The sequence below is a fragment of the Oncorhynchus tshawytscha genome, linkage group LG16, assembly GCF_018296145.1.
Source record: "Oncorhynchus tshawytscha isolate Ot180627B linkage group LG16, Otsh_v2.0, whole genome shotgun sequence".
In the NCBI taxonomy this organism is placed as follows: Eukaryota; Metazoa; Chordata; class Actinopteri; order Salmoniformes; family Salmonidae; genus Oncorhynchus; species Oncorhynchus tshawytscha.
Genome location: NC_056444.1, coordinates 88,304,792 through 88,325,481, shown reverse-complemented (window position 1 = coordinate 88,325,481; position 20,690 = coordinate 88,304,792). Strand labels below are relative to the sequence as shown.

General features: G+C 47.3%; 2 protein-coding genes across 5 annotated transcripts in view; both read right to left on the bottom strand.

Moving 5' to 3' along the window:
- LOC112239880 (NF-kappa-B essential modulator) overlaps positions 1 to 11,532 on the bottom strand; it is a 58,092-nt gene extending 46,560 nt beyond the window's left edge. For 3 of the 4 annotated variants that reach the window (XM_042299868.1, XM_042299871.1, XM_042299870.1), the window contains exons 1-3: positions 11,285 to 11,532; positions 479 to 612; positions 57 to 388 (exon numbers count right to left, since the gene is read on the bottom strand). In XM_042299868.1, the coding sequence (XP_042155802.1) occupies positions 57 to 388; positions 479 to 608 (462 nt within the window). In that variant the 5' untranslated portion in view covers positions 609 to 612; positions 11,285 to 11,532. The remainder of the gene's footprint in view (positions 1 to 56; positions 389 to 478; positions 613 to 11,284) is intronic. The other variant, XM_042299869.1, reaches the window with a different exon arrangement.
- A 127-nt stretch (positions 11,533 to 11,659) lies between these two features.
- On the bottom strand, positions 11,660 to 19,933 carry LOC121839711 (putative protein TPRXL). The gene is made up of 3 exons (XM_042299964.1): positions 19,802 to 19,933; positions 17,017 to 17,581; positions 11,660 to 11,673 (listed from the first exon to the last, which is right to left on the bottom strand). Exons 1-3 carry the CDS (start codon positions 19,931 to 19,933, stop codon positions 11,660 to 11,662), a joined length of 711 nt encoding a protein of 236 aa, XP_042155898.1.
- Between the last annotated feature and the right edge of the window lie 757 nt (positions 19,934 to 20,690).

Here is a 20,690-nt window from a genome sequence, read left to right as displayed (position 1 = left end):
TTCATCAAGAATTTATTAGGTATTCTGAATCCAACCATTCCTCCCTCCGTACTGACCAGTGAGGATGCCATGGTTCCGTTGGTCTCTGAGCTCTTCTCCTGCTCCCCTCCCCTCCCAGGACCCCCATTGGAGCTGCAGTTGCTGGAGTTGGGGCAGGAGTCCTGGCTGAAACTGGGGCCGTTGACCAGCATGCCTTGGTTGACTCCGGGGTTGGAGGGGCTGGCCAGGCTGGTGAGGCTATGGTTCTCCCTGGCCAGTCTCTCCACTAGCGCCCGGGCCTCCTGGAAACGACAGCTGAGGAACTCTCTCTCTTCTCTAGACCTCCGCTGCCATTCCTCCATCTCCTCACAGCGCTGACGCAGGGCCTGGTTGCTGCGCTGCAGCGCCTCACACACACACACACACACACACACACACACACAATCTGTGTCTCATTGTGGATCAAAGAAAGTATTCCAGTGGTGTGTGAGTGACATACCTCGGAGCTGCTGGTTGTCTCCCAGTAGTCTGGTCACCACCTCATTGGCTGCCAGCTCAGGTGGAACCCGGAGAGCCCCGCCTCCCTCGTCCCCGGCCATGTCCCAGGTGTCTGTCTGGGGCTGTACCATGCTGCTGAACCATGTTAAAATGACGCATCATAAATCAAATCAAATGTATTTATTAAGCCCTTCGTACATCAGCTGATATCTCAAAGTGCTGTACAGAAACCCAGCCTAAAACCCCAAACAGCAAGCAATGCAGGTGTAGTAGCACCTACATCCTACATGTAGACACACATATCATCAGCTACCAGTAGTAGGCAAAAATGTGAACTGCTAAACTTGGAACCAATCAGACCTGCCGTACATACCCCTGGTGATGATGGCAGCCAATGGCCTGCTATCTAGGATGTAAACCACATCCTCACGTGATAAGAACATGAATGACTCAAAATATACAGGGTCAGTAACTATATACAGCCACTGTATAGGGGTAAGGTGACTATATACAGGGTCAGTAGTTATATACAGCCACTGTATAGGGGTAAGGTGACTATATACAGGGTCAGTAACTATATACAGCCACTGTATAGGGGTAAGGTGACTATATACAGGGTCAGAAACTATATACAGCCACTGTATACAGCCAGGGGTAAGGTGACTATATACAGGGTCAGAAAGTATATACAGCCACTGTATAGGGGTAAGGTGACTATATACAGGGTCAGTAACTATATACAGCCACTGTATAGGGGTAAGGTGACTATATACAGGGTCAGTAACTATATACAGCCACTGTATAGGGGTAAGGTGACTATATACAGGGTCAGTAACTATATACAGCCACTGTATAGGGGTAAGGTGACTCATATACAGGGTATTTATATACAGCCACTGTATAGGGGTAAGGTGACTATATACAGGGTCAGTAGTTATATACAGCCACTGTATAAAGGTGACTATATACAGTCAGTAGCTATATACAGCCACTGTATAGGGGCAGGTGACTATATACAGGGTCAGTAGTTATATACAGCCACTGTATAGGCAAAAAGGTGACTATATACAGGGTCAGTAGTTATATACAGACAGGTGACTATATACAGGGTCAGTAGTTATATACAGCCACTGTATAGGGGTAAGGTGACTATATACAGGGTCAGTAACTATATACAGCCACTGTATAGGGGTAAGGTGACTATATACAGGGTCAGTAGTTATATACAGCCACTGTATAGGGGTAAGGTGACTATATACAGGGTCAGTAGTTATATACAGCCACTGTATAGGGGTAAGGTGACTATATACAGGGTCAGTACAGCCACTGTATATACAGGGTCAGTAACATATACAGCCACTGTATAGGGTATAGTGACTATATACAGGGGCCACTGTATAGGGGTAAGGTGACTATATACAGGGTCAGTAGCTATATACAGCCACTGTATAGGGGTAAGGTGACTATATACAGGGTCAGTAACTATATACAGCCACTGTATAGGGGTAAGGTGACTATATACAGGGTCAGTAGCTATATACAGCCACTGTATAGGGGTAAGGTGACTATATACAGGGTCAGTAACTATATACAGCCACTGTATAGGGGTAAGGTGACTATATACAGGGTCAGTAGTTATATACAGCCACTGTATAGGGGTAAGGTGACTATATACAGGGTCAGTAGTTATATACAGCCACTGTATAGGGGTAAGGTGACTATATACAGGGTCAGTAGTTATATACAGCCACTGTATAGGGGTAAGGTGACTATATACAGGGTCAGTAACTATATACATCCACTGTACAGGGGTAAGGTGACTATATACAGGGTCAGTACCATATTAACAATGTACAGGGATACTGGAGTGATGGAGGTAGATATGTATAGGGGGAAGGAGACAGGGATACTGGAGTCATGGAGGTAGATATGTATAGGGGTAAGGTGACTATATACAGGGTCAGTACCATATTAACAATGTACAGGGATACTGGAGTGATGGAGGTAGATATGTATAGGGGGGGAATAGACAGGGATACTGGAGTGATGGAGGTAGATATGTATAGGGGTAAGGAGACAGGGATACTGGAGTGATGGAGGTAGATATGTATAGGGGTAAGGAGACAGGGATACTGGAGTCATGGAGGTAGATATGTATAGGGGTAAGGTGACTATATACAGGGTCAGTTCCATATTAACAATGTACAGGGATACTGGAGTGATGGAGGTAGATATGTATAGGAGACAGGGATACTGGAGTCATGGAGGTAGATATGTATAGGAGACAGGGATACTGGAGTGATGGAGGTAGATATGTATAGGGGGAAGGATACAGCCACTGGATACTGGGAAGGTGACTATATGGAGGTAGATATGTATAGGAGACAGGGATACTGGAGTCATGGAGGTAGATATGTATAGGAGACAGGGATACTGGAGTGATGGAGGTAGATATGTATAGGGGAAGGAGACAGGGATACTGGAGTGATGGAGGTAGATATGTATAGGGGAAGGAGACAGGGATACTGGAGTGATGGAGGTAGATATGTATAGGGGGAAAGAGACAGGGATACTGGAGTGATGAGGTAGATATGTATAGGGGGAAGGGGATACTGGAGTGATGGAGGTAGATATGTATAGGGGTAAGGAGACAGGGATACTGGAGTGATGGAGGTAGATATGTATAGGGGTAGGAGACAGGGATACTGGAGTGATGGAGGTAGATATGTATAGGGGAAGGGGGCAGGGGAGTGATGGAGGTAGATATGCATAGGGAAGGGGACAGGGGAGTGATGGAGGTAGATATGTATAGGGGAAGGGAAGGGGACAGGGGAGTGATGGAGGTAGATATGTATAGGGAAGGGGATAGGGGAGTGATGGAGGTAGATATGTATAGGGGAAGGTGACAGGGATACTGGAGTGATGGAGGTAGATATGTATAGGGGAGACAGGGATACTGGAGTGATGGAGGTAGATATGTATAGGGGGGGAAGGGGGCAGGGGAGTGATGGAGGTAGATATGCATAGGGGAAGGGGACAGGGGAGTGATGGAGGTAGATATGTATAGGGGGAAGGGGACAGGGGAGTGATGGAGTTAGATATGTATAGGGGAAGGGGACAGGGATACTGGAGTGATGGAGGTAGATATGTATAGGGGAAGGAGACAGGGATATTGGAGTGATGGAGGTAGATATGTATAGGGGCAAGGAGACAGGGATACTGGAGTGATGGAGGTAGATATGTATAGGGTAAGGGGACCTGGATACTGGAGTGATGGAGGTAGATATGTATAGGGGAAGGTGACAGGGATACTGGAGTGATGGAGGTAGATATGTATAGGAGACAGGGATACTGGAGTGATGGAGGTAGATATGTATAGGAGACAGGGATACTGGAGTGATGGAGGTAGATATGTATAGGAGACAGGGATACTGGAGTGATGGAGGTAGATATGTATAGGGGAAGGTGACAGGGCCACTGGAGTGATGGAGGTAGATATGTATAGGAGACAGGGATACTGGAGTGATGGAGGTAGATATGTATAGGGGGAAGGAGACAGGGATACTGGAGTGATGGAGGTAGATATGTATAGGGGTAAGGAGACAGGGATAATGGAGTGATGGAGGTAGATATGTATAGGGGTAAGGAGACAGGGATACTGGAGTGATGGAGGTAGATATGTATAGGGGGAAGGGATACTGGAGTGATGGACGTAGATATGTATAGGGGTAAGGAGACAGGGAAACTGGAGTGATGGAGGTAGATATGTATAGGGGGAAGGAGACAGGGATACTGGAGTGATGGAGGTAGATATGTATAGGGGGAAGGGATACTGGAGTGATGGAGGTAGATATGTATAGGGGTAAGGAGACAGGGATACTGGAGTGATGGAGGTAGATATGTATAGGGGCAAGGGGAAGGGATACTGGAGTGATGGACGTAGATATGTATAGGGGTAAGGAGACAGGGATACTGGAGTGATGGAGGTAGATATGTATAGGGGAAGGAGACAGGGATACTGGAGTGATGGAGGTAGATATGTATAGGGGGAAGGGATACTGGAGTGATGGACGTAGATATGTATAGGGGTAAGGAGACAGGGATACTGGAGTGATGGAGGTAGATATGTATAGGGAAGGGGACAGGGGAGTGATGGAGGTAGATATGTATAGGGGGAAGGGATACTGGAGTGATGGAGGTAGATGTGTATAGGGGAAGGGGAAGGGATACTGGAGCGATGGAGGTAGATATGTATAGGGGTAAGGAGACAGGGATACTGGAGTGATGGAGGTAGATATGTATAGGGGGAAGGAGACAGGGATACTGGAGTGATGGAGGTAGATATGTATAGGGGAAGGGGACAGGGATACTGGAGTGATGAGGTAGATATGTATAGGGGAAGGGGACAGGGATACTGGAGTGATGGAGGTAGATATGTATAGGAGACAGGGATACTGGAGTGATGGAGGTAGATATGTATAGGGGAAGGGGACAGGGATACTGGAGTGATGGAGGTAGATATGTATAGGAGACAGGGATACTGGGGTGATGGAGGTAGATACAGTGCCTTCGGAAGTTATTCAGACCCCTGAACATTTTCCACATTTTGTTACAGCCTTATTCTAAAATTGATTAAATAAATAAATAATCCTCAGCAATCTACACACAATACCCCATAATGACATCACAATACCCCATAATGACAAAGCAAAAACAAGTTAAAAAAATAAAATTAGAAAAAAAACAGAAATAGCTTATTTTTGTATACCTTTATTTTTTTACAGCTGTAATCCAGGTGTGGAGGGCCCTTCAAAGACCCAGAAAGATTTACAGCTGTAATCGTTGCCAAAAGGTGCTTCTACACAGTATTGATTCAGGGGTGTGTATACTTATGTAGATTGATGTTAAGGGATTTTTTATCAATAATGACTAATTATGTATACATTTCAATCAGGACTGACTAATCAGAATACTATTATGTTACTGTATAGATGTATGAATGTTCTTTTAATCCTAGTACTGAATATAATGTGTGTAATTATAATCAAGAGTTAGAACAATGACTGTCTGTTCCTTGGTAGAAATGAATGAACTTATCGTCAGACTGGCTAGAATGCTTATCTACACAGGAAGACCTTGGCTCGGTCATACATTATCTAAATTGGTGTGGGCCGATGTGGGAAGGCTTGAGAACTATACTGCCATTGTACCGGAGTGGTGATGAGACGGGACAGTTCGAAAACTAATTTTCAGTTTATAACCTGTGGTAAATTGTATCGTGTTCAGTACTCTCGAGAATAAACGCTACTGATTGGTCTCTGTCCATTTTATGCAAATAAGGGTCTTACAAATTCTTAGGAGTGGACAGAGTGTTTAATTGAATTGGTTAAATGAAACATAAAGGAAGTTAATTCTTGTAACAATTGAATATTTCTATATTTAATTTTCAATAAAACGTAAACATTTCTAAAAACATGTTTTCATTATGCGGTATTGTGTCTATTTAATAATTGTTTTTAAATTCAGGCTGTAATAAAAATAATGTGGACTATGTCAAGGCTCTGAATACTTTCTGAAGGTTTGAGTTTATTTAGTTTTACAGGGACAGTGCACATTAATCAACGTTTCAGTAAAGGTGCCGGTTTTAGCCAGACAGCAAATTTTCAACCACAGTCCCTGTTCTTTATAACTTAGCATAAAATAATTCAGTAACTCTTGAACCGTTCAAGCTAGAGACACCAAATCACTCCACAACAATTAACTAGAACTGTTCAAGCTAGAGACACAAACCACTTTTACAACAGTAACTCTCAGAAAGTTCAAGAGACGCCTGTTCAGGCTAGCCTAACTTCTTCAGGCTAGCCCTCTTTTTTTGTTGCTGTGTTAGTTTTAGCAGGACATGCAACCTCATCTCCCCCCTCTCTTGACTTCAACGTGATAATCGATATGAGTGATTGACAAAACAGTTTTGCCTCTCTTTTGGTGACCCCCATATTAAAACACAAATACAACGTAGCCCACTGTCTTCTGCAGGTTGTCCGTTAACCAGTGACAAAAACAACATCCAGTTTCCATGTTTTTTTTAGTTGTGGTAGTTATAACATACAACCTGATTCCCCCTAATCCATATCAGTGATTGACTCTATGTAAACTGGAAACCACATATCCTGAGGCTGCATTTATTGTAGCTGGGGATTTTAACAGGCTAATCTGAAAACAAGGCTCTCTAAATTCTATCAGCATATCGATTGTGCAACCAGGGCTGGAAAAACCCTGGATCATTGTTATTCTATCTTCCGCGACGCATATAAGGCCCTCCCTCGCCCTCCTTTCCGAAAAGCGGACCACGACTCCATTTTGTTGCCTCCTGCCTATAGACAGAAACTAAAACAGGAAGCTCCCGCGCTCAGGTCTGTTCAACGCTGGTCCGACCAATCTGATTCCACGTTTCAAGATTGCTTCGATCACGTGGACTGGGATATGTTCCGCATTGCGTCAAACAACAACATTGACGAATACGCTGATTCGGTGAGCGAGTTTATTAGCAAGTGCATTGGCGATGTCGTACCCACAGCAACTATTAAAACATTCCCAAACCAGAAACCGTGGATTGATGGCAGCATTCGCGCGAAACTGAAAGCGTAAAAATACAGTGCAACTGACACGGCCCGCTACCAAAACCTGCAGACTCACCTTCACTGCAGCCGATGTGAGTAAAACATTTAAACGTATTAACCCTCGCAAGGCTGCAGGCCCAGACGGCATCCCCAGCCGCGCCCTCAGAGCATGCGCAGACCAGCTGGCTGGTGTGTTTACGGACATATTCAATCAATCCCTATCCCAGTCTGCTGTTCCCACATGCTTCAAGAGGGCCACCATTGTTCCTGTTCCCAAGAAAGCTAAGGTAATTGAGCTAAACGACTACCGCCCCGTAGCACTCACTTCCGTCATCATGAAGTGCTTTGAGAGACTAGTCAAGGACCATATCACCTCCACCCTACCTGACACCCTAGACCCACTCCAATTTGCTTACCGCCCAATAGGTCCTCAGATGACGCAATCACAACCACACTGCACACTGCCCTAACCCATCTGGACAAGAGGAATACCTATGTGAGAATGCTGTTCATCGATTACAGCTCAGCATTTAACACCATAGTACCCTCCAAACTCGTCATCAAGCTCGAGACCCTGGGTCTCAACCCCGCCCTGTGCAACTGGGTACTGGACTTCCTGACGGGCCGCCCCCAGGTGGTGAGGGTAGGTAACAACATCTCCACCCCGCTGATCCTCAACACTGGGGCCCCAAAACGGTGCGTTCGGAGCCCTCTCCTGTACTCCCTGTTCACCCACGACTGTGTGGCCACGCACACCTTCAACTCAATCATCAAGTTTGCGGACGACACTACAGTGTTAGGCTTGATTACCAACAACGACGAGACGGCCTACAGGGAGGAGGTGAGGGCCCACGGAGTGAGGTGTCAGGAAAATAACCTCACACTCAACATCAACAAAACTAAGGAGATGATTGTGGACTTCAGGAAACAGCAGAGGGAGCACCCCCCTATCCACATCGACGGGACAGTTGTGGAGAAGGTGGAAAGTTAAGTTCCTGGGCGTACACATCACGGACAAACTGAATTGGTCCACCCACACAGACAGCATGGTGAAGTGCAACAGTGCCTCTTCAACCTCAGGAGGCTGAAGAAATTCGGCTTGTCACCAAAAGCACTCACAAACTTTTACAGATGCATAATCGAGAGCATCCTGTCGGGCTGTATCACCGCCTGGTATGGCAACTGCACCGCCCTCAACCGTAAGGCTCTCCAGAGGGTAGTGAGGTCTGCACAATGCATCACCGGGGGAAAACTACCTGCCCTCCAGGACACCTACACCACCTGATGTCACAGGAAGGCCATAAAGATCATCAAGGACAACAACCACCCGAGCCACTGCCTGTTCACCCCGCTGTCATCCAGAAGGCGAGGTCAGTACAGGTGCATCAAAGCTGGGACCGAGAGACTGAAAAACAGCTTCTATCTCAAGGCCATCAGACTGTTAAACAGCCACCACTGACATTGAGTGGCTGCTGCCATACATGTAAAAATGTACCACTAGCCACTTTAAACAATGCCACTTAATATAATGTTAACATACCCTACATTACTCATCTCATATGTATATACTGTACTCTATACCATCTACTCCATCTTGCCTATGCTGCTCTGTACCATCACTCATTCATATATCTTTATGTACATATTCTTTACACTTGTTTAAGGTAGTTGTTGTGAAATTGTTAGGTTAGATTACTCGTTGGTTATTACTGCATTGTCGGAACTAGAAGCACAAGCATTTCACTACACTCACATTAACATCTGCTAACCATGTGTGTGTGTGTGACCATTACCGTCTGCTAACCGTGTGTGTGTGTGACCATTACCGTCTGCTAACCGTGTGTGTGTGTGACCATTACCGTCTGCTAACCGTGTGTGTGTGTGACCATTACCGTCTGCTAACCGTGTGTGTGTGTGACCATTACCGTCTGCTAACCGTGTGTGTGTGTGACCATTACCGTCTGCTAACCGTGTGTGTGTGTGACCATTACCGTCTGCTAACCGTGTGTGTGTGTGACCATTACCGTCTGCTAACCGTGTGTGTGTGTGACCATTACCGTCTGCTAACCGTGTGTGTGTGTGACCATTACCGTCTGCTAACCGTGTGTGTGTGACCATTACCGTCTGCTAACCGTGTGTGTGTGTGACCATTACCGTCTGCTAACCGTGTGTGTGTGTGACCATTACCGTCTGCTAACCGGGTGTGTGTGTGACCATTACCGTCTGCTAACCGTGTGTGTGTGTGACCATTACCGTCTGCTAACCGTGTGTGTGTGTGACCATTACCGTCTGCTAACCGTGTGTGTGTGTGACCATTACCGTCTGCTAACCGTGTGTGTGTGACCATTACCGTCTGCTAACCATGTGTATGTGACCATTAACATCTGCTAACCATGTGTATGTGACCATTAACATCTGCTAACCATGTGTGTGTGACCATTACCGTCTGCTAACCATGTGTGTGTGACCATTACCGTCTGCTAACCATGTGTGTGTGACCATTACCGTCTGCTAACCATGTGTGTGTGACCATTACCGTCTGCTAACCATGTGTGTGTGACCATTAACGTCTGCTAACCATGTGACCAATAACATCTGCTAACCATGTGACCATTAACGTCTGCTAACCATGTGTGTGTGACCATTAACGTCTGCTAACCATGTGACCAATAACATCTGCTAACCATGTGACCATTAACATCTGCTAACCATGTGACCATTAACATCTGCTAACCATGTGACCATTAACATCTGCTAACCATGTGACCATTAACATCTGCTAACCATGTGACCATTAACATCTGCTAACCATGTGACCATTAACATCTGCTAACCATGTGACCATTAACATCTGCTAACCATGTGTATGTGACCAATAACATCTGCTAACCATGTGACCATTAACATCTGCTAACCATGTGTATGTGACCATTAACATCTGCTAACCATGTGTATGTGACCATTAACATCTGCTAACCATGTGTATGTGACCATTAACATCTGCTAACCATGTGTATGTGACCAATAACATCTGCTAACCATGTGACCATTAACATCTGCTAACCATGTGTATGTGACCATTAACATCTGCTAACCATGTGACCATTAACATCTGCTAACCATGTGTATGTGACCATTAACATCTGCTAACCATGTGTATGTGACCATTAACATCTACTAACCATGTGTATGTGACCATTAACATCTGCTAACCATGTGTATGTGACCAATAACATCTGCTAACCATGTGTATGTGACCAATAACATCTGATAACCATGTGTGTGTGACAAATAACATTTGATTTATTACCAACACAACAGGGTTTCTGGTGCAGTTTATAAGGTGCTCGTAAAAATAAACAAATAAAATGATTACCATTGTTGCACATGTACATTTTATGTTTTCAATATATCACAAACTGTTTCTGCATATTGTTATTGACTTGGACACGTAAAACTGTGTTTTGACATTGGCCTATTTATCAAAACGTCTTGTCAACAGGAAGCAGTGACATCATTTTTAACTCACATTTAAGGAATATAAATTGAACTTTTAACATTACATTTCCAATGTTATTGTACTGAATCAGTTAAAAACTGCTGAATGAGTCCAAAACCATGCTGCGGTGGATTGATTATAATTATATAACGTTAATAGAAATGACCACAACCCTGCCTGCTTTATCTATAGGCAGTCGGTCTGCTCGGATACTTTCACTTCTAGCTCCATCCTGGTTGGTTTTGATACCTAGCTAACCTACTATATGTTTTACCTAGTTAACAGCTAGTAACATGAGGAAATTAGAAACACGGTTAGTTCACTCGCAGGTCATATGAACCAGTAGCTGGGTTGGAGGAGACGAGATCTCCTCTGACACCCTGCTGTTATTAAGCACCGGACTTCCATAACAAAAGGTCTACAAATATTAGAAACTCCATGTTTATGTTGAATACCGAACGTAGTTGTTTTTGTAACCCTGAGGATCGTCTCCTCAGGCCCTTTTGGACCAAGTCCTGGTTCACCAGGCATAAAGCCTATCGCTGGGTTAGCTTAGCTAGACTAACATGATGTGGCTAATTCTGGCTAAGCTAGCCATCACAATCCCGTCAACTACAGCCAACGACATGCCTTTATCGCAATTATATATGTAACTAACGTTAGTTGTTTAGCTAACATGAAGAAACCTTACCTTTTATCTGTATACGTATAGCTAGTTGGTGTTAGCTCATTTAGCTCTGGGTTGACTGTGGCAGACCAAGCGTATTTTCCGCAACTGACACCACTTCCAGGTTGTATTTCTATTAAAATCTGATGAAATTAATTTCCCATCGGTAGTTCTGACATTCTTCTGATGTGGTTGTCTGTCAAAGCGACAGCGCCAAGCTAACCTGCACCAGGAATCCCCCTTTCTATTTCCGCATTGGGGGAGATTTCTTCTTCGATGTGGTTTAACGGCGGTTGGCATCCAGATGTGTTGCATTACCGCCACCTACTAAAATATTCTAAAATTTAAATTAACACTAACCTACTCCACTTTAATTTGTTTTATCTATCTAGTCCTACCTCACGGCCAACAACCTGAAAAGATGGAACATCACTTAACACACCCTGTAACTTTTCTGAAGTCTTGCACACACAAATAGTTCTCTGCAGCTGCCACCAAAACCTCAATTTTCTACAATTTGCATTTCATCCCTGCAGGACAGTTGATAACCATTGCTATAAATCCAATCTTACTGAAACATACAGTTGAAGTCGGAGGTTTACATATACCTTAGCCAAATACATCACTTTTTTAAATTGTTTAAAAAATGTTTTTTAACTTTTTATGGCTGGGGGGCAGTATTGAATAGCTTGGATGAATAAGTTGCCCAAAGTAAACGGCCTGCTCCTCAGTCTCAGTTTCTAATATATGCATTTTATTATTAGTAATAGATAGAAGCACTCTAAAGTTTCTAAAACGGTTTGAATGATGTCTGTGAGTATAACATAACTCATATTAGCAGGCAAAATCCTGAGTTGAAATCAAAACAGGAAGTCAGACATCTGAGCTTTGTATGTATTCACCAGAGTCCCCAATGAAATCCCCTTGGAATATGAATGATGTTGCACTGCCTAGGGGTTCCACTAGATGTCAACCATCAATAGAAATTATAATGAGACTTCTATGATGTTGTGGGAGTGAATGATAGCAGAATCAGTCAGGTGTCTGGCAGTCAGCCATTTTCTGATCACTCTTATTCCTCATGGTAGTCCCTTGTGTTCCATTGCTCACGTAGACAAGAAGGAGTACTCCGGTTGGAACTTTATTGTAGTTATATGTTAAAAACACCCCAATGATTGATTCTGTACTTAGTTTGAACTGTATCTTCAACCGGTAATATCACTTTTTGAAGTTTTTGTCCGATATAACGCTGACCAGAATTAGTGTTTGGATATGTATACTAAATGCTCTAACAAAAGAAGGTATTTGGACATAAATAACAGACATTATCGAACAAAACAAACATTTACTTGTAGACCGGGGATTCCTGGAATGCTTTCTGATGTAGAGCATCAAAGGTAAGGGAATATTTATCATGTGATTTCTTGTTTATGTTGATGCCATCTTTGCGACTGTGGTGTTTTTACTTTTGAGCGCCGTCTCAGATTGCATGCATTACTTTTTCCGTAAAGTTTTTTTTAAATCTGACACAGCGGTTGCATTAAGGAGAGGTATATCTATAATTCCATGTGTAGAACTTGTATTATCTTCTACATTTATGATGAGTATTTCTGTTGAATTGTAACGGTTTTCTAGTGGTGATGAAGGGTCGGACCAAACTGCAGCGTGTCGATTGCGATCCATGTTTATTTAAACAAACGTAAACACGACTAAACACGAACACTACAAACAATAAACGAAACGAAAACCGAAAAAACAGCCTATACTTGTGTCAACTAACATCAAACAAGGACATCAAGACACTAAGGACAATCACCCACGACAAACTCAAAGAATATGGCTGCCTAAATATGGTTCCCAATCAGAGACAACGATAAGCACCTGCCTCTGATTGAGAACCACTCCAGACAGCCATAGACCTTGCTAGACAACCCACTAAGCTACAATCCCAATACCACCACCAAAACCCCAAGACAAACACACCACAATTACAAAAAAACCCCATGCCACACCCTGGCCTGACCAAATACATAAAGATAAACACAAAATACTTTGACCAGGGTGTGACAGAACCCCCCTAAGGTGCGGACTCCCGAACGCACCTCAAAACAATAGGGAGGGTCCGGGTGGGCGTCTGTCCATGGTGGCGGCTCCGGCGCGGGACGTGGACCCCACTCCTTTAATGTCTTAGTCCCCTCTCCCTTCGTCCCTGGATAGTCCACCCTCGCCGCCGACCATGGCCTAGTAGTCCTCACCCAGAACCCCACTGGACTGAGGAGCAGATCGGGACTGAAGGACAGCTCGGGACCGAGGCAGCTCGGGACTGAGGGGAAGCTCGGGAGTGAGAGGAAGCTCAGGAGTGAGGAAGCTCAGGAGTGAGAGGAAGCTCAGGAGTGAGAGGAAGCTCAGGAGTGAGAGGAAGCTCAGGAGTGAGAGGAAGCTCAGGCAGGTAGATAGATCTACCAGCTCCTGGCTGGCTGGTGGTTTCAGCAGATCCTGGCTGACTGGCAGATCCTGGCTGACTGGCAGATCCTGGCTGACTGGCAGATCTGGAAGAGTCTGGTTGACTGGCAGATCTGGAAGAGTCTGGTTGACTGGCAGATCTGGAAGAGTCTGGCTGACTGGCAGATCTGGAAGAGTCTGGCTGACTGGCAGATCTGGAAGAGTCTGGCTGACTGGCAGATCTGGCGGCGCTGGGCAGACTGGCGGCGCTGGGCAGACTGGCGGCGCTAGGCAGCTTGGCGGCGCTGGGCAGACTGGCGGCGCTGGGCAGACTGGCGGCGCTGGGCTGGCGGCGCTGGGCAGACTGGCGGCGCTGGGCAGACTGGCGGTGCTGGGCAGACTGACGACGCTGGGCAGACTGACGACGCTGGGCAGATTGGCGGTGCTGGGCAGACTGGCGATGCTGGGCAGACTGGCGATGCTGGGCAGACTGACGGCGCTGGGCAGACTGGCGACGCTGGGCAGACTGGGGGCACTGGCGGCGCTGGGCAGACTGGCGGCACTAGCTGCTCCATATAGGCTGACAGCTCTGGCGGCTTCTTACAGACTGACCGCTCTGGCGGCTCCGTGCTGACTGGCAGCTCCTTGCAGACTGGCAGCTCCTTACAGACTGACAACTCCGTGCAGACTGACAGCTCCGTGCAGACTGACAGCTCTGGCTGCTTCATGCAGACTGACATCTCTGGCTGCTCCATGTAGACTGGCTGCTTCATGCAGACTGACAGCTCGGGCTGCTTCATGTAGACTGACAGCTCTGGCTGCTCCATGCGGACTGACAGCTCTGGCTGCTCCATGTAGACTGACTGCTTCATGCAGACTGGCAGCTCGGGCTGCTTCATGTAGACTGACAGCTCTGGCTGCTCCATGCAGACTGACAGCTCTGACTGTTCCATGCAGACTGACAGCTCTGGCTGCTTCATGCTGACTGGCAGCTCTGGCTGCTCCATGTAGACTGGCTGCTTCATGCAGACTGACAGCTCGGGCTGCTTCATGTAGACTGACAGCTCTGGCTGCTCCATGCGGACTGACAGCTCTGGCTGCTCCATGTAGACTGGCTGCTTCATGCAGACTGGCAGCTCGGGCTGCTTCATGTAGACTGACAGCTCTGGCTGCTCCATGCAGACTGACAGCTCTGACTGCTCCATGCAGACTGACAGCTCTGGCTGCTTCATGCAGACTGGCAGCTCTGGCTGCGCTGAACAGGCGGGAGACTCCTGCAGCGCTGTGTCGGAGGAAGGCTCTGGCTGCGCTAAACAGGCGGGAGACTCCGGCAGCGCTGGAGATGAGGAAAGCTCTAACAGCGCTAGATAGGCGGGAGACTCCGGCAGCGCTGTAGAGGAGGAAGGCTCTGGCTGCGCTGAACAGGCGGGAGGCTCCGGCAGCGCTGTAGAGGAGAAAGGCTCTGGCTGCGCTAAACAGGCGGGAGACTCCAGCAGCGCAGGAGAGGAGAAAAGCGCTGGCTGCGCTGAACATGCGAGGCACACTGAAGGCCTGGTGCGTGGTGCTGGAACTGGTGGTACTGGATCGAGGACACGCACAGGAAGCCTGGTGCGGGGAGCTGCTACCGGAGGGCTGGGGTGTGGAGGTGGTACTGGATAGACCGGACCGTGCAGGCGCACTGGGGCTCTTGAGCACCGAGCCTGCCCAACCTTACCTGGTTGAATGCTCCCGGTTGCCCTGCCAGTGCGGCGAGGTGGAATAGCCTGCACTGGGCTATGCAGGCGAACCGGAGACACCGAGCACAAGGCTGGTGCCATGTAAGCCGGCCCAAGGAGACGCACTGGGGACCAGATGCGTAGAGCCGGCTTCATGGCATTTGGCTCGACGCTCAATCTAGCCCGGCCGATACGCGGAGCTGGAATATACCGAACCGGGCTGTGCACCCGCACTGGAGACACCGTGCGCTCCACAGCATAACACGGTGCCTGCCCGGTCTCTCCAGCCCCCGGTAAGCACAGGGAGTTTGCGCAGGTCTCCTACCTGGCATAGCCATACTCCCTGTAAGCCCCCCAAGAAATTTTGGGGCTGACTCTCGGGCTTCCATCCGCTCTGCCGTGCTAGCTCCTCATAATGCCGCCTCTCTGCTTTTGCTGCCTCCAGCTCGGCTTTGGGGCGACAATAATCTCCAGGCTGATTCCAGGGTCCTTTACCGTCCAGTACGTCCTCCCATGTCCATTTCTCCAGGTGGTGCAGCCTCTCCCACTGCAGCTGCTGCTCCTGCTGTTGCTGCCTCTGTTGCCTCTGTTGCCTCTGTTCCTGCTGCTCCTTTGGGCGGCTACACTCCCCTGGTTTAGCCCAGGGTCCTCTCCCGTCGAAGATCTCCTCCCATGACCAGAAATCCTTGTTGAGCATCTCCTTTTTCGGCTGCTCCTGCCTGTTGACACGCCGCTTGGTCCGTTGGTGGTTGGGTGATTCTGTAACGGTTTTCTAGTGGTGATGAAGGGTCGGACCAAACTGTAGCGTGTCGATTGCGATCCATGTTTATTTAAACAAACGTAAACACGACTAAACACGAACACTACAAACAATAAACGAAACGAAAACCGAAAAAACAGCCTATACTTGTGTCAACTAACATCAAACAAGGACATCAAGACACTAAGGACAATCACCCACGACAAACTCAAAGAATATGGCTGCCTAAATATGGTTCCCAATCAGAGACAACGATAAGCACCTGCCTCTGATTGAGAACCACTCCAGACAGCCATAGACCTTGCTAGACAACCCACTAAGCTACAATCCCAATACCACCACCAAAACCCCAAGACAAACACACCACAATTACAAAAAACCCCATGCCACACCCTGGCCTGACCAAATACATAAAGATAAACACAAAATACTTTGACCAGGGTGTGACATGAATGATGTGGCTATGCAAAATCACTGGATGTTTTTGAAACTAGTGAATGTAACGCGCCAATGTAAAATCAGATTTCTTTATATAAATATGAACTTTATCAAACAAAACATGCATGTATTGTGTAACATGAAGTCCTATGAGTGTCATCTGATGAAGATTATCAAAGGTTAGTGATTCATTTTATCTCTGTGCCTTTTCTCTCTCTCTCTCTCTCTCTCTTTGGCTGGTAAAATTGGCTGTGTATTTTAGTGAGTTGTTGGTGACCTAACATAATAGGTAAGTTGTGGTTAGGTAGGTAAGTAGTGGGTAGGTAGGTAAGTAGTGGGTAGGTAGGTAAGTAGTGGGTAGGTAGGTAAGTAGTGGGTAGGGGAGCAGGCACTGGACGTACCGGACTGGGAAGGTGTACTGGAAATCTGGTGTGTGGAGCTGGCACAGGACTTACTGGGCTGGGAAGGCATACTGGAGACCTGGTGTGTGGAGCTGGCACAGGACTTACTGGGCTGGGAAAGCGTACTGGAGACCTGGTGCGTGGAGCTGGCACAGGACTTACTGGGCTGGGAAGGCGTACTGGAGACCTGGTGCGTGGAGCTGGCACAGGACTTACTGGGCTGGGAAGGCGTACTGGAGACCTGGTGTGTGGAGCTGGCACAGGACTTACTGGGCTGGGAAGGCGTACTGGAGACCTGGTGTGTGGAGCTGGCACAGGACTTACTGGGCTGGGAAGGCGTACTGGAGACCTGGTGTGTGGAGCTGGCACAGGACTTACTGGGCTGGGAAGGCGTACTGGAGACCTGGTGTGTGGAGCTGGCACAGGACTTACTGGGCTGGGAAGGTGTACTGGAGACCTGGTGTGTGGAGTTGGCACAGGACTTACTGGGCTGGGAAGGTGTACTGAAGACCTGGTGTGTGGAGCTGGCACAGGACTTACTGGGCTGGGAAGGTGTACTGGAGACCTGGTGTGTGAACCAGCACAGATTTTACCAGACTGATAGCACGCTCCTCAGGACGAGTACAGAGAGCTGACTCAGGTGGCATTAAACTGAGAACACGCGGTTTAGGGCAAATGTCTTGCACCAACTCAACAACTCTCTCTGTTCTCTTTCCTCCAATATCTCCATCCACTCACTGACGGCCTCGGACTTTCTCCGTTCACTCTCCTCCAGTTTCTCTCTCTTCTCCCAGACTCTGGTTCACTCCTCGGCTCCGCAACCACCCCTTGTGTCCCACCCCCCCAAATATTTTCGGGCTGATTTTTGGGCTTTCTTTGTGGCCGTGAATCCCGGCATTGTCGCTGTCCTTCCTTTTCTCCTTGCGTCTGCCGCCAAGGAAGGCTATCCTATCCTATCATGATTTCCTCCCAATTCCAGGATCCCTTCTCCTCCTGGGCACGCTGCTTGGTCCTGTTATGGTGGGATCTTCTGTCACGTTTGTCGTAAGAATTATCGGACCAAGGTGCAGCGTGATATATTTTCCACATGTTTTTTTAACTTGAAACGCACAAAAACAATAAAGAATACACAAAACGTGAAGACAATGGAGTGCTCACAGGCAACTACACAAAAACAATAACTACTTAAATATAATCCCCAGAGACAACGATTTCCAGCTGCCACTAATTGGGAATCATACAAAACACCAACATAGAAAAATAAACTAGAATACAACATAGACATAGATATACTAGATCACCCCCTAGTCACGCCCTGTCCTACTACGCCATAGAGAAACAATGGCTCTCTATGGTCAGGACGTGACACTGCCCCCACCTTTTCCTGGATTTTATACAGGTGTCTTCCCTGTCTCTCTCTGCCCTCCTGGATCTTATACAGGTGTCTTCCCTGTCTCTCCCTGCCCTCCTGGATCTCATACAAGTGTCTTCCCTGTCTCTCCCTGCCTCTACCTTATCCTGGATCTTATACAGGTGTCTTCCCTGTATCTCCCTGCCTCTACCTTTTCCTGGATCTTATACAAGTGTCTTCCCTGTCTCTCCCTGCCGCTACCTTATCGTGGATCTCATACAAGTGTCTTCCCTGTCCCTCCCTGCCCCTACTGGATCTAATACAGGTGTCTTCCCTGTCCCTCCCTGCCCCTACTGGATCTAATACAGGTGTCTTCCCTGTCTCTCCCTGCCCCTACCTTTTCCTGGATCTCATACAACTCTTCCCTGTCCCTCCCTGCCCCTACTGGATCTTATACAGGTGTCTTCCCTGCCTCTACCTTATCCTGGATCTCATACAGGTGTCTTCCCTGTCTCTCCCTGCCCTCCTGGATCTTATACAGGTGTCTTCCCTGTCTCTCCCTGCCTCTACCTTATCCTGGATCTCATACAAGTGTCTTCCATGTCTCTCCCTGCCTCTACCTTATCCTGGATCGTATACAGGTGTCTTCACTGTCTCTCCCTGCCTCTACCTTATCCTGGATCTCATACAAGTGTCTTCCATGTCTCTCCCTGCCTCTACCTTATCCTGGATCTCATACAGGTGTCCTCCCTGTCTCTCCCTGCCCTCCAGGATCTCATACAAGTGTCTTCCCTGTCTCTCCCTGCCTCTACCTTATCCTGGATCTCATACAGGTGTCCTCCCTGTCTTTCCCTGCCCTCCTGGATCTCATACAAGTGTCTTCCCTGTCCCTCCCTGCCTCTACCTTATCCTGGATCTCATACAAGTGTCTTCCATGTCTCTCCCTTCCCTCCTGGATCTCATACAAGTGTCTTCCATGTCTCTCCCTGCCTCTACCTTATCCTGGATCTTATACAAGTGTCTTCCATGTCTCTCCCTGCCTCTACCTTATCCTGGATCTCATACAATTGTCTTCCCTGTCTCTCCCTGCCTCTACCTTATCCTGGATCTTATACAGGTGTCTTCCCTGTCTCTCCCTGCCTCTACCTTATCATGGATCTTATACAGGTGTCTTCCCTGTCTCTCCCTGCCTCTACCTTATCATGGATCTTATACAGGTGTCTTCCATGTCTCTCCCTGCCCTCCTGGATCTTATACAGGTGTCTTCCCTGTCTCTCGCTGCCCTCCTGGATCTTATACAGGTGTCATCCATGTCTCTCCCTGCCCCCACCTTTTCCTGGACCCTGTCATTTGACCCTGTCATTTGACCCTGTCATTTGAACATAGTCCTTTGACCCAGTCCTTTGACCCAGTCCTTTGACCCAGTCCTTTGACCCAGTCCTTTGACCCGGTCCTTTGACCCGGTCCTTTGACCCGGTCCTTTGACCCAGTCCTTTGACCCGGTCCTTTGACCCGGTCCTGTGACAGGTCCTTTGACCCGGTCCTGTGACCCGGTCCTTTGAACATAGTCCTTTGACCCTGTCATTTGAACATAGTCCTTTGACTCTGTCATTTGAACATAGTCCTTTGACCCTGTCATTTGAACATAGTCCTTTTGACCCTGTCATTTGAACATAGTCCTTTGACCCTGTCATTTGAACATAGTCCTTTGACCCTGTCATTTGAACATAGTCCTTTGACCCTGTCATTTGAACATAGTCCTTTGACCCTGTCATTTGAACATAGTCCTTTGACCCTGTCATTTGAACATAGTCCTTTGACCCTGTCATTTGAACATAGTCCTGTGACCCGGTCCTGTGACCCGGTCCTTTGACCCTGTCCTTTGACCCGGTCCTTTGACCCGGTCCTTTGACCCTGTCATTTGAACATAGTCCTTTGACCCTGTCATTTGAACATAGTCCTTTGACCCTGTCATTTGAACATAGTCCTTTGACCCTGTCATTTGAACATAGTCCTTTGACCCTGTCATTTGAACATAGTCCTGTGACCCGGTCCTGTGACCCGGTCCTGTGACCCGGTCCTTTGACCCAGTCCTTTGACCCAGTCCTTTGACCCGGTCCTTTGACCCTGTCATTTGAACATAGTCCTTTGACCCGGTCCTTTGACCCTGTCCTGCAAATGTAGGAAAGGAACGTAGCAGACAAAGTCATTTCACTGTCGTGGAAGAATCAGAATTTGTTGGTAACATATGTAAGATGTTTTATATTCATCAAATGTGTGTAAATTACTTCTCATCAAGAATGTTATGTTTGTATAATACTGT

Coding starts and splice junctions, on each gene's coding strand:
- LOC121839711 (XM_042299964.1), bottom strand. CDS start 19,933: ATGTTCAAAGGACCGGGTCACAGGACCGGGTCAAAGGACCTGTCACAG. Junction 17,582..19,801: donor GGACCGGGTCAAAGGACTGG/GTCAAAGGACTG, acceptor TTCACACACCAG/GTCTCCAGTACACCTTCCCA.